The 14,901-nt window shown below is 29.5% G+C and overlaps 2 protein-coding genes across 2 annotated transcripts; both read right to left on the reverse strand.

The window, feature by feature from the left end:
- Window positions 1–509: 509 nt before the first annotated feature.
- LOC109796985 (uncharacterized) lies at window positions 510–1,595 on the reverse strand. Its single transcript, XM_020356864.3, has one exon. The coding sequence runs from the start codon at window positions 1,430–1,432 to the stop codon at window positions 671–673; it is 762 nt and encodes a 253-aa protein (XP_020212453.1). The 5' UTR covers window positions 1,433–1,595; the 3' UTR covers window positions 510–670.
- A 7,091-nt stretch (window positions 1,596–8,686) lies between these two features.
- LOC145958715 (uncharacterized) lies at window positions 8,687–9,795 on the reverse strand. Its single transcript, XM_083076229.1, has 2 exons — window positions 9,769–9,795; window positions 8,687–9,079 (listed from the first exon to the last, which is right to left on the reverse strand). The coding sequence occupies exons 1-2, from the start codon at window positions 9,793–9,795 to the stop codon at window positions 8,687–8,689; spliced, it is 420 nt and encodes a 139-aa protein (XP_082932355.1).
- Window positions 9,796–14,901: the final 5,106 nt, after the last annotated feature.

Consider the following 14,901-nt stretch of genomic DNA (forward strand, 5'->3'; position numbering starts at 1 on the left):
ACAAAATGGACGTATGTCACAGATTTTCTTATCAACGTTTACAATATACTTTATCTTTTAAAATGATGTTCTCATCATAATCTAAATTGTGATTTTTTTTAGTCAATACACTTTTCATCCAACAAGGTTGTTTAACTTTTAATTTATATTTGAATGGAATACTAATTTGTAAAGATAATTCACAATGGTCTTTAGCTTGGCTTAGAGTCAGTGCCTTGAAAATTGAGATTCACATGAAGTTCAACAAACCCAAACTAATTCAACATCGATAAAAACAAGCACAAACTTCACATGCGGGAAAATTATTAGAAAAAATTGCTTCCCACTTCCCAGTACCTAAAATCAGTAAAATGAATCTCAGATCGATAAAGTTAATTTTCCCAAAGAGCATAAATCACAACAAAACAAAAAATCCCCACATCAATTGATAAAAGAATCGTGGGGACGATGACAAAAGAATCTTTGAATTGGAGTATATGCATGCAAAGAATAGAAGAGAGTTTCCGAAATCCATAAACATTATTCTCCATTGGCATTAATGAAAAGAAAGGAGCGATATTATTGAGCAACACTAATCTACATTTATAACATGAAGCATGAGAGCACATGTACAAGAAAGAAAGAAATAATTAACTAAAAAAAACCCTACCTCCTCCACCGTAAGCAAAACTCAAAGCACCTGTCGCGGCCTTCCAGGCTTCCTGGAAGCAACCCCAACCCCATTCTCCACCGCGACGGGTCCAACAACATCGGGACCATTCTCAACCATAGGGCCAGGCCCATTGGGGTCCAATTTACCAAAAACAAAGCCCATGGGCAAGCAGCCCCAGTTACAATAATAGGCCTCCTGGCCCGGCACGAGCGGCGGGAGAGAGGGAATGGAAAGGCCATGAAACGACCTCTCACAATTCTGGCACCTGAGGCAGCAGCCCTGGCACGCGGCGGGATACTCGTAGAGGAAATAGCAGTAGGGGCAGGCGGTCCAGAATGTGGCGGGCTGGGCCGGGACGGCGATGGCCCGGTCGTAGGCGGGCTTCTGGGCCGGGTCGGATAAAACGGCCCAGGCGTCGGAGACGAGCTTGAAGGCGTGGTCGGCGAGGGTGAAAGGGTTCTTGTCCGGGTGGAGGAGGAGGCCGAGCCTTCGGTAGTTCTTGCGGATGAGATCTTGGTCTTCGCACGTGCGATCCAGCTGGAGGATGCCGTACCAATCCAGGTGGTCGCCGCCGACCGGGGTCTCCGCGGCGAGGAGGACGTCGGCGATGGCCAGGATCTGGTCGGAGGCTTCGAGGAGCGGCTCGGCTTCCTGCGCCAGAATGGCGAAGTCGCGTGAGCCGTTCAGATCGCGGCTCTGCAGAAGCTTCTCGCCGATTGCAATCAACCGTTCCGCTTCGGCTCTGCCTGAGCCTGAGTCTGTGCCTGTGCCTGAGTTCATTTTTTTTTTCTATTTTATTTTTTTGATGGGCCTGTAACCTGTTGGGAGTTACAGTTACAGCGGCAACAGGGCCATAATACTAAAACTATTCTTTATTGACTGCAACTTCTAGACAAACAAAACAATCTCTTGTCATTATTGCCACCCACATCCGAAGTATAAATGTTGCATTTGCATTACTCTTCTTAGACATATATATATATATATATATACTCGGCTCTTTTTTCTTTCCCCTAAATATATATTAAAGATAGTCATACTTTTTCATTTTTATTGACCAAATTTTATTAAAAAAAAATATAAATTTTACATTTTATTTAATAAATTTTTGTTTGTATTTAATTTTTTTCCCTCTTCCTGCAATTTTAATATCTGAAAAATGTTAAAAAATAGTATTTTAATTCTTAATGTAACAACTTAAACTTATTGTGTGTTCTTTTATATAAGACTCAATTTATGTTGTCTTATATATTAATTATTATTAGATTAGAGTATCATTAATTAAAGTGTATTTTTTTAATTTGATAAAATACATTAATTATATACTTTTTAAAGAGCATACTCTAATTAATTAGGAGAAAAATGAGTATTATTTAAGAGAGAAAAATAGTATAGAATATGAACTCAAATTGATTAAAAGATATATATGTATAAATTAGGGGGAAAAAATACGAACCAAAAAAAATTAGAAAAGAAAAATAGTATAAAGATAGTTTTAGAAGGAAAAAAAAAATATATATATATATATATATATGTCAACTTTATTATTATTAATTAAAAATTAAATAAGTTTTTAGCCACTTAACTTTTTAAGAATTTGATTTTTAGTTCTTTTAAATTTTTTTACTAACTTTAAAATTAATTATTGTTTTATGGTTAAGTCTACTTTATCGAGTAATAATATATGTTAATAAATTATAATTAACTCAATTATTGATGTTCACGTAACTATTTAATAGTGTATTGAAAACTGGATCGAAACCAGCCAGTTGGATCGAGAATTGGTCCTTAACCAATTTGATTGGTCTAGAGAATAGTTTTGCATCAAACAAGTAGAAAACCATTAGAATTGGTGGTAAGTATCCATCCAATTAAAAAATATTTATTTTAATTTAATTTTAAATATTTTTATTAAAATAATATTTGATAAAAAAATTATAAATTATAACAACTTATATTTAATACTTGTTTCATAAATATAATTTAATTATTTATTTTAATTTATAATTTTTAATATCTTTATTTTTTAGTTTATATTATATTAATTTGATTTTTTTATCCATCATATAAACTTGCTATTATTAATAAATATTTTTATATTTTATTAAAAATTAAAATTGAATATTATATTATTTATGTTTTTAAAATTTTATGTATGCTTTAAGTTTTTTAAAATTTATAAATAATGTTTTTATTTTAAATTTTTAGTGTTATAAAATTATAAATTATGTTTATTTAACATAATTTTGTATTGATAATAATTATTATTATTTTATCAATATTGGTTTGATCACGATTTAACCATAGTTAAACTATTAAACTTTAAACTAGTGTTATGATCGATTTGATTTTAAGAATATTATTATTTATTAGATATCAAATCATATGACATGTATCTGTTCGCTCATGGCCAAGCCAAACATTATTTTTTGAAAAAAAAATGTTATTGAAACGGATATTCACTCTTATAACCATGAACTAATAGTAAATTACATGTGTCATATAATTTGATATTAATTAAACGATCACATGGACATTAATAGTCAAATCGATCATAATTTATTAATACACATCATCACTTAACAAATAAGACTTAATCTTAAAAACTAATTTATATGACATGAAAACAATGAAGGACCAAAAGTTGACAAAAAAAAAATTAAGATGGACTACAAAATAAATTCTTAAAAAATGAATGAAATAATGTTAAGGTACAGACAAAGTCTTATATTATTAGGAGAAATAAAGGTTTATAAAAAACATACATAATTTTCATTGGTATGAGACCTTTTTGGAGATAACCAAACGCAAAATCATGAGGTTTAAACCAAAAGTGAATAATATCATACCAATATAAAAACATGTGTATGTCAACATCAAGTACCCAATAATGGTATTGGAGTTGATGATTTCAACCAGGTGATCGACTCATAATCATGAAAAAGTATTTGGCAATGAGAGACGGTGGATCTAAGTGTGAGATCTCTTGTGTTGAAAGTTTTTCTAGCGATATAAAGGCCAGGCGCGCGTGTTTTGTTGATGTGAGCTAATGGCAGTGTAAGTGTATAGAGCTAGTAGGTGTGACTAAAGTTTTAAGGGTCACCATTGAATACTTGTAAATGAAAAAAAGGTTTCTGCTAAAAGAGGGTTAAATCATGGTCATTTGTTTGAAAAGAGGTTTGTTGGGGCATACAAACAAAATCCTACATCATCAGATCATAAGGATAAAAAAAACATTTATAAAGTACACATAGTCTTTATTGGTATGAGACCTTTTGGGAGATAAAAAAATTATGAGGATTTAGACCCAAAGTCAACAAATATCTTACCAATGTGGAGACATATGTATGTATGAATTTCAAGTACCCAACAAATAAAACCTTATTTAATTGTTAACTAAAATAATTATTTTGCTTAATGGCCCAAAGTGAACAAATATCATACCAATATGTGAACATATGTGATTGTGAATCCCGAGTATCCAACAAATAAAAAACTTATTTAATCCTTAACTAAATTAATTACTTTTTTCTTAATGGTTAAAATACTTTATTGTCTAATAGTTTCACTTACTATATCTTTTAATCCTTATAATTTATAATAGATATTTTTAAAAAATTTATATTTATTTTTACAATAATTTTTAGTCATTATAGTTTAAGATAGGTTTTTTTTTTAGTTTTATGCTTACAATTTTTTAATTTTTTTAGTTTATACTATTATTTTTTTTAACGTTGTCTACTTTGTGTTGACTTTACATAAGTATTAATTTTACTTTATGTTAATGTCGATTTATTTTACTAATACAGCCATAAATTAGGTTTCTCGATATTTTCTATCTCTTTTATCTTTATTTATGATACCTATTGTCGAGGCACCATCCCTTTTACCTCACAAGATTTAAAACTTCAACTACATTAATACAAAAGAGACTTACCTTACAAAAATAACAATAGATACTAAAGGGGGTGTATTGGTTTAGGATTTCGTAGGATTTTAAAAGACTTTTTTTGAGTAAAAAAGTCCATTGGTATTCAATCAGGATTTTATGTCACTTAAAAACAATCCAGTGGTATTCAATCTGGATTTTTAGGATTTTTTAAAGAGTCCATTAAAATCCACTGGTATTCATTTGAGATTTTTTACAACTTAAAAACAATCCATTGGTATTCAAAAATTTAAGGATTTTAAAGGATTGTTGTGTGAGAGGGATTTTGAAAGACTTTATAGTGTTATCTATAAATACCAGATTCATAAAACAATCCCATCCAAACCCATCGGATTTTGAAGGATTGTTTGAAATGATTTTTCAAGTGTTTTAAGAATTTTCAAGTGAGTTTTTCATCTTTTTTTTCTATGCTCCTGTCTTCTCCATTTTTTCTCTACTAATAATACTACACTATTGTTCATTGCTCATATATAATACTATTCTCATACCATTCTCCTATTTTGTGAAACTCTAATATGTAAATGATAGTGTCATTGACTTGTTTTATTTTTCTGTTCGTTCTCTTTAATTGACTTACTTTATTTTATTTTATGTAGTTGAATTTGTTCCTTTATATAACACAAAAAAATACTTGAAATTTTAACTTTTAAGTGGTAATTTTTTTTATGACACACGTTAAGAAAAGAAAAAGGTGAAAGATGAAATTGATATCATAATCTCAACAATATATATATATATATATATATATATATATATATATATATATATATAAAAGATGAATTTGTTAGGGTTTTTGTGAGTAGAATGAGATAAAAATGGATCTTAGTAGGGGGAAGAACCCTCTTAGCATAAAAATTGTGAATTCTCTATTTCCCTTGAATTTGTTACTCTTATCCCTCCTCCTTTTATGACTCAACAATTATTTTATTTTTTTTACTATGAATTTTTCTGTTTTATTTTTATATTATGAAATTAAGATTTTTTATATTTTAAAAAAAGAAAATTAACATAAGACATTGCAATATCTAATTTTTTAGGGTTTAGGATTTATGCCTTCATTAACTTATTTTTTAAAAAAGAAAATATTGTTAAAATATTTGTTAGAATAATTTATATTTATAAATATCGTTAAAAATTATCATATATATATATATATATATATATATATATATATATTCTCTATATCTAAATACTTCTGTTTATATAAAAAAAATTATATATCTAAATATTTTTTCAGTATCGAATATACTAATTTTTTTATATAAAAAATTATCTTATGTTTCTATATTTTCGTTTTTACATTTTTTTTTATAATAACTGAGGTATTTGATCCATTTGGATAGCAAAAATATATTCGATCTTGTATGATGGTGTGCTTCTAAAAATAATAATATAATTTTATTGATTTTGTCTATTATCCGTAATTATTTATATAACTATTTTTTAACATATATTGTTTTAGTAATTCAAATGGGAGATTCACAAGGAAATAATAAAGAAAAATGAAAAGAGAAAGAAAACTATGAAGCTTGGATTAAGGATGATTCCGATGAATTGTTACAATTGATAGTGGATGCTATAAAAAGAGGATAGAATATTATAGAAAATTATTATTATTATTTATCTAGACATTATTTTTTTTATTTATTATTTTTATCTTTGACTCTTTTTAAATTTGAATGTATAATTTTTTTTAAATCTTATCAAATGTCAAAACTCCACAAAATCCCACAGAATCCATTAAAATCCTAATTTAAAAGTCTTGCAGAATCCATTAAAATCCTGATTTTAAGTCTTGTAGAATCTTGCAAAATCTTAAAAGTCATGAAAATCCTGCAAAGTCTTTTAAAATCCGCAGGATTTTTTTTAACTAAAAAAGTCCTTTAAAATCCTAATCCAATACACCCCCCTAAAAATAATTAAAAAGGATAAGGATATGAATTAAAAGGCATCTCTTAAAGTATATGAATTAAAAAAGATTAATAAAAATAAATATAGAGACTAAAAGTGTTTATTTTAAATTGTAAATACTAAAAAATAAAATAAATAAAACTATAAGAATTAAATATTATTTTAACATTTCTTAATCTTCATGAATTATGTAATTGAATCTTATATATCATAATAAAAGTATCATTAATTATTATTTTCTAATTTACTTCTTCATAAATTATTCAACTACCATAATAAAAAATAATGTATTTATTAAGAGTGTGAATTACTATAATAAAATTAAAAATTGTATAAAAAGTGATATATCTATTATTATTCAAAAATCTGTGTGTATAAATATTAAATTACAGTCATTATGAGATAATGCGGTTAGAATGGCATACTAAAATTTGTGATTTATATGTCTATATCTTTATTTAGTAATAGGATGTACAAAAATATTATTTTTAATCAATAAAGAAGAACATTATTATTGACAAGAGAGTGTGGCTAACATTTTTTTTTATATAATTATGAAAATTATAAAATCTAAAATATATACGAAGAGAATATAAAACAATTAAATGCACATTAATCTATTCCAAAAGTATTGTTCACCAAAAAAATGTATAGAATAAATTTTAATTTCTATCTATCTCTATATATAATACTTGTAATAATAAATATTTTTAAATATATAAATTATAGTGTGTATAAAAGAGAGATGTATAAATAAAAACTTATAATATTTCTTATTATAAGAATGTGAGAAAATTTTAAATGAGTCATATAAACATATAAGTATATAGTCAAGTCAAAATTATTTAGTGATCATGTGACTACTTTAAGAATTTATATATATATATATATATATATATATATATATATATATATATATATATATATATTTTAAAATTTTGATAGTTTAAGTAAAAATTAATGGTTTATATTTATATTTATAATTCACACTTATCATATATTCGCTCTCTCATGGTTGAGCAAAACTTAGGGTTAAGAAAAAAAAATTGAACTCGATTTGGAAACATGTTGTTCGGACATGGTGATTTCAAGTATTAGGTTAAAATAAAGGAAGAATTTCTTTTTGTATGGATAATTTTGGGTGTGTGTAGTTGAGCGTAAATTTCGTCATAATTTCACTGAACTAGCTAAAAAAAATCTAATAAACAACTTTAAATGAAATTTCATATTTTCTTGGTTGCTATTTTGATTTTAAAGTCTGATGCAACCGAAATCTTTTACCAATATGGATTGGTTTTGGTAATTTTCTATAAAAATTTAATGGTTATCCTAATTTAGAATATTCTCTTGGTGTAAATATTAATAATTTTTTTTAGATCTAGGAGTTTCTATATATATAAATTTGGGTAATATTGTAATTATGAATTCTTTTTTTTTTGTTATAATCTCATAAATCACGTTGTATCCTTATTAACATTAATAGACTTATAAATATTGATATTAATAAATATTATGTATTTATTTTGTAAATCATGATATCTTATCCTTAACTAATTGTAAGAGAAAGGTTGAAAAGTCGACAAAGTTTTATCTACTTTAATGAGTCGATGAAACAATATTATTCTGAATAATATTGCTAAATGACAATATTCAATAATAGCAAGTACAAAATTGTACCATATGAAAAATCAACACAAGATAATAGGAATAGAATGAATGGAACGTCACGATTTCCACATCAAGCACCTGAGCATAGAAAGATCAAAAAGAGAAAAGCAGAATGAGAATTAGAAGTGAATATTGCAGAGAGAGAGCACAATCAGAATGGAGAAAAAGACTCATACCACACAAGCATCTCCTCTTTGTTACTTCATGTAACTTTTTAATAAGACGCTCATTTTCTTGATTCTCATGATTTTCCTTGTGTCCTCATTTTCCAGATTATTTACCACGTGTCCACCTTGATTAACTAACTCCACGTCTTTACTCTTGTCATGTAATATTTCTCGCTTCTTTACCCTTTGCTCCTGCCCACATGTTACAATACCCTTTCCATCAAAAACAACCCTGTCTTCAAGGTTGAAATGAGGATAAGACTTGTGAATCTCATCTATATCTTCCCAAGTAGCTTCACTAGGAATAGTTGCTTCCCACTAAATAAGAACTTGGGGAATCTATCGAGAATTCCTCATTGCAATGCGAACATCGAGGACCTGTAATGGTTGAATTGTTGGGCCAAACTCATTTGTGGTGAAGGGTAATGGTAAGTATTGCTGGAAAGCATCACTGTGAAACTTTTTCAATAAAGAAATGTGAAAGACAGGATGAATGTGACCACTATCTGGCAATTTCAATTTATATGCCACATAACCAATGCAAGTAATGACTTCGAAAGGACCAATGTACTTCATGCCAAGCTTATGACTCTGTTGTAAAGCAACCGAGTATTGTTGATATGGTTGGAGTTTAACTAGAGCAAAGTCACCAACATTGAATTGAAACTCTCTTCTCTTGCAGTCTGCTTGTTGTTTCATGTAATTTTGTGCTTTAGCCAAATTCAGCTTCAACTGTTGTAAGAGTTCATCTCATGTTGTTAAAGTCTCTTACTGAAATTGGATCGCTAGCATGAATCTCATAACGTGTAACGAAAGGAGACATACTAATACTATGATGAAAAGAAGAATTGTACCAAAATTGAGCCCAAGGTAACATTGAAACCTAATTATTAGGATGCTAAAAAGTGTAACAACACAAATACATTTCCAAAGTTTTGTTCAATACTTCTGTTTGTCCGTCGGTTTGCGGATGATATGAAGAACTCATAGCTAAGGTTGTGCCTTAAGCCTTAAACAAATGCTACCAAAAAGAACTAATAAAAACTTTATCTCTGTTAGATACGATGGACTTTGGAATAGGGATGAAAAATATACTCGTACCCGCGGGTAATACCTGAACCCATTCTGACTTTGACAGGGAATACCCGATTTGATCGGGTACGGGTACGAGTACAGGTAAAACCCGATATATTAAATCGGGTACGGGTACGTGTATGGGTATGTACTTATCCGCCCCGTACCTGTCCCCGTTACCATTTTTAATTTAATACCCACTTTCAATTTAATCATATTAAAGAATTTTAATATTTTTTTATGTATGATTATTTATTATAATATGAGATAGAGAAATAACCTAATTATAAATTAAAAATATTATATTTTTTTACAAAAAAAAAAAAAATTGACGGGTACGTGTATACCTGATACCCAACCTGCCCTGTTGCCATCCCTACTCTGGAACTCCAAATAACTTTACTAAGTTACCAACAAATGTCTCAGTAACTACTTTGCTTGTGAAGTCTGCCCGTAATGGAATAAAGTGACCAAACTTTGTTAATCTATCAACTACCACCATGATTGTAGAATAACCATGCGAGGAAGATAAGTTGATAATAAAATTTGTAGCAATATCTTCCCAAATTTTTTGAGGAATAGAAAGTGGTTGAAGAAGTCCCGCAGGCAAAGCATGGTCCACTTTGGCATGTTGGCATGTGCTGGATTTGCGAACAAACTGACGAATATCAAACTACATTTTTGCCAAAAAAAATTGGGCACAAACCTGAGCTATTGTTTTAGTAACCCCCACATAACCACCAATTTTTGAACAATGAAACTCTTGCAAAATTGGAGTTATCAACTCTAGAATTTGAGGTAACATAATTTGACCCTTCCACAGAGCTAAGCCATTCATGATAGTATAATCTTTGTCTTCCATAGTAACATTGAGACAAAAATTATAAATGTGCATCAAACGCGCATCAACCTTCGTCAATTCTACCACTTGATGCAACCAAGAACTCACCAATTCAAACCAAGCCATCATGAAACTTCTGGATAATGCATCTACAGGAATATTCTCCTTTTCTAGCTTATACTGAATTGAAAAATCATAACCCAAAAACTTTGGTAGCCATTGTTGTTGCTCAGGAGTTTGTAGGGTTTGTTCTAATAATTCTTTAAGACTTTTTTGATCATTTTTTATAACAAATTTGTGACCCAACAAGTAGTGTCTAAACTTAGCCAAAGCTTCAGTGATCGTATGAAACTCTCTAGTATATGCAGATTGTCATTGCATTTGAAGAGATAAATTCTTAGAGAAAAAAGTAATAGGATGTTTTCCTTGGCTCAATACACCTCCAATTCTATAACCAGAAGCGTCAGTCTCTAAAACAAAAGGTTCCTGAAAATTAGGAATAGTCAAAACAGGTGCAAAAGTCATGGCATCTTTCAATTTATGAAAAGCAACATTAGTTGTTTTAGACTAGTTAAATGAATCCTTTTTAAGTAAATTAGTCAAAGGTGTTGCGATACAAGCATAATTTTGTACAAAATGCCGATAATAACCTGTAAGACCCAAAAATCCACAAAGTTGCTTAAGATTGGCAGGTTGTGGCCAGTCTTTAACAACCTTTAATTTTCTGCCATCCATTGCTACACCAAAACTAGAAAGTGTGTTGCCCAAATAGTCAATCACTTGTACCCCAAACGAATACTTAGAAAATCTAGCATATAGCTTTTGTTGTTGTAAAGTCTGTAACACCACCTCCAAATGATGCAAATGGTCTTTCCAAGTGGAACTATAGACCAAAATATCATCAAAGAAAACCAATACAAACTTCCTCAACATACCACGAAAAACATCATTCATTAAGCTTTGGAATGTAGTCAGAGCATTTGTGAGCCCAAATGGCACTACCAACCATTCATAATGACCATTATGAGTGCGAAAATATGTCTTATAACAATCATCAGGTTTCAATAAAATCTGATGGTAACCAAAACACAATTCTAACTTTGAAAAGAAGGAAGCACCAAAGAGTTCATCAACCAATTCATCAACTATTGGTATGGGCAAACTATCCTTAATAGTTATTGTATTGAGAGCCCTACAGTCAATACACACTTACCAAGAACCATCATTCTTTTTAACCAAGATAATAAGTGAAGGAAATGGGCTATTGCTTAGTTGTATAATACCGTCTTCCAACATACCTGCAATCAACTTCTCAATTTCTTCCTTTTGACTATAAGGGTAACAATATGGCTTTACTTTCACTGGTGCAACACCCTCCAACAAAGGAATGGAATGATCATGTGTCCATGGAGGCGGTAATGTAGTAGGAGTGATGAAAATCGAACTATAAGTATGAAGCAATAATGTCAATTTAGGTTTCATATCAGAAGGAAATTCCAACATCGAAAACTGTTGTGAACTCTCCTCTATAATTTTGCATGCTATAAATTTTTGCAATGGAATTTGTGTGCACCATTCAGCGAATATGGTGTAAATGGGCTTGTGTTGGTAAGTTATCACAACCACCTTTAAGAGTGGTGAACTCCCTTGATGCAAAAATTTCAACTGTAACTCTTCATAATCAGCTATATGTGGACCAATAGTCTTCAACCAACTAGCTCCCAAAATCAAATCAACCCCCTAAAATAGATAATTTAAATATATTTCCCTGCACATGAGCATTAAGTTGTTGAACCAATCCTTCTGCTTTCATATAATTCTCATTACCAACCATGACTTTAAACATTGGCGTAGGTTCAATGGCCAACTTTAAGAACTTAGCCACTATGGGTTGTAAGAAATTGTTTGAACTGCCACCATCAATTAAGACTTTCACTGGTAATTTGTCTATGTAAGGCATGAAACGGATAGTACCAACACAAATTCCTCCTTTCAAGGCATTGCAAGATAAATGATGATCATTAGGAGCAAAATTGTTATAAACAATATTATCTGCTGAATTATCAAAAGGAGTACTCTCAATCAAATCAGATTCATCTTCCTCAATTTGTAACAACAAATATTGACGATTTGGACATTTGTGATTGAATGTAGATTTTTCATCACAAAAATAACAAAGTCCTTTTTCCCTCCTCAGTTGCATTTCAGCAGGGCTAATTTTTTTATATATTATTATTATTATTATTATTATTATTATTATTATTATTATTATGCAATGGTGGCAATGGAGGGGTGGGTAATAATGGAGGTAAGGATTGCTTAATCGGAGGTTTATTATGTGTTGTCGGAGAATGGTATGATGTGGATATAGGAGAATATTTTTTGATATAAGAAGAGTTTTGGGACTTCAATGGAGGGTTATATCGCTTTTCATACAATTTAGCCAAAGATACAACGCGCAACAATGACGATGGAGATTGAACTACTACATCATGTTGAATCTTCTTATGCAACCCACTCAAAAAACATTTAAGTAAAGCTTCAGCAAGAAGACCAAAAGATCTATTAGCTAGAGCCATAAATTTCAAATAGTAATCCAAAACAAAACCTGTTTGTTGAAGCTTAAACAACTCTTCCATCGGACAATCAAAAGAAGAAGGTCCAAATTGAGATTCCAATGCACTAGTCAAATCAACCCACGAATTAACAATAGATAAATGTTGTAACATTTGAAACCATGGAACGACCTCTTGCTCAAAGTGAATGGCAGCAATGTCGGCACGCTGAGCATCTGGAGTACGATGATAGTTGAAAAACTTCTCTGGTTTAAAGATCCACTCAAGAACTAAAGTGTGGCCATCAAAATGAGGAAAACCAATTGAAATTTCCTTCACAATTTGGGATAAAGCACTCGAAGACGAATCACCCTGAGGCTGAGAATGCTTTTGCGCCAAAAGATCGAAAGTCACCTGTAATTGATCCATACATTCTTTAGCTACAACTTGAATTTGATTGGTATGAGCACGATGCTCTTGATCCCTCAACTCCAAAAGATTCATCAATCGACGAAGTTCATCACCCTGATTTCGCATCTTCAGACTGTAATTCCTTTAATCGTGTATTCTCAACCATAGAGGTCAATGAAAGCACCAATGAAATAGTATTATTCTGAATAATATTGCTGAATCACAATATTTGATAATAACAAGTACAATAATTATATCATATGAAAAATCAACACAAGATAATAGGAATAGAATGAACGGAACATCACAATTTCCACATCAAGCACCTGAACATAGAAACATCGAAAAAAGAAAAGCAGAATGAGAATTAGAAGTGAATATTGCAGAGAGAGAGAGTACAATTAGAATGGAGAAGAAGACTCATACCACACAAGCATCCCTTCCTTGTTACTCCACGTAACTTTTTAATAAGATGCTCCTCTTCTTGATTCTCATGCTTTTCCTTGTGTCCTCATTTGTCATGTGTCCACCTTGATTAACTAAGCCCATGTCTTTATTCTTGCCATGTAATATTTCTCGCTTCTTTACCCTTTGCTCATGTCCACAAGTTACAATCGATCAATTATCAATTGAAAAATTTATTCAATTTATTTAATTGGCACGAGATCAATATAACACACAAATCTTCAAATTTAAATATCAAAGATGTGAATAATCTAAGATATTAATCTTTTTAATCATTAAAAGATTGATATGATATACAATTTTTCATATATGAGTGTCAAAGATAAAAAAAAATCTAAATTATTGACATAATAATTATTAAGAGATGGTACGATACATAAGTAAAAAATGTTAAACAATCTTATCAAACTAAATTTAATCCATTTTTCCCCTCATCAAACTCATTTCCACACCTAACTAGATTATTCTTAGAAGAAGCATGAAGTGTGTATTTACTTTGTAGTAAAATACGACTTTGTTTTCGTTTTTGGCCTAACGCTGTAATAAAAGTAGGAAATCATAATCAATTTGTTTTTCTTGTCTTATGTCATTTTTTTAAAATGGAAACGAGCTTGTTTTATTTTTAAATAAAAATAGTTATTTTTTATTTATAAAAGATACGTTTTATAAAAAATACAATTGCAATTTATTACTTTTAAAATTATAAAATATTAGTTCTATGCAACTTAAAAAGAGTATTTTTATTAAAAAAAATACTAAAAATATAAATAATATTATATAGTTTTCTTTGTGTTAACTTAGTGTATCTCACTACTTTTTCAAAACAATAGATATAGTTATAAGTAGAGATGTGTGTGGAGACGGATTTATTTTTATCTCTACCCTATCTAAAATTTTGATATAGTCATCATCTATATGAATTCAAAATTTGACTTGATAAATGATTTATTATTATTTTTTCGATTATAATGAATATCATCTTAAATTATTTTATTTAAATCAAGAAAAGTTAATAAATAATTAAATAATAATTTTACAGAATTAACTTTATTGTTTATATTTTTCTAAAAAAAATGTAACGCAATAATTTTTTTTTAAAAAAAGTATTACCAGAAATATAAATGAATAATACTGAAAATCTAAAATGATGTCTATAAAACCGCATTTATTATTAATTTTATAAATTCATTATACAATAGCAATACACA

Source organism: Cajanus cajan, chromosome 6, assembly GCF_000230855.2.
Source record: "Cajanus cajan strain Asha chromosome 6, NIPB_CcT2T_4, whole genome shotgun sequence".
NCBI classification, from domain to species: domain Eukaryota; kingdom Viridiplantae; phylum Streptophyta; class Magnoliopsida; order Fabales; family Fabaceae; genus Cajanus; species Cajanus cajan.

Excerpts from the sequence above, each read along its gene's own strand:
- LOC109796985 (XM_020356864.3), bottom strand. The coding sequence starts at position 1,432 with ATGAACTCAGGCACAGGCACAGACTCAGGCTCAGGCAGAGCCGAAGCG.
- LOC145958715 (XM_083076229.1), bottom strand. The coding sequence starts at position 9,795 with ATGGCAACAGGGCAGGTTGGGTATCAG. Across the intron at positions 9,080-9,768 it reads CAGGGCAGGTTGGGTATCAG|TTGAAGCTGAATTTGGCTAA; the intron begins GTATACACGTAC and ends CTCTTACAACAG.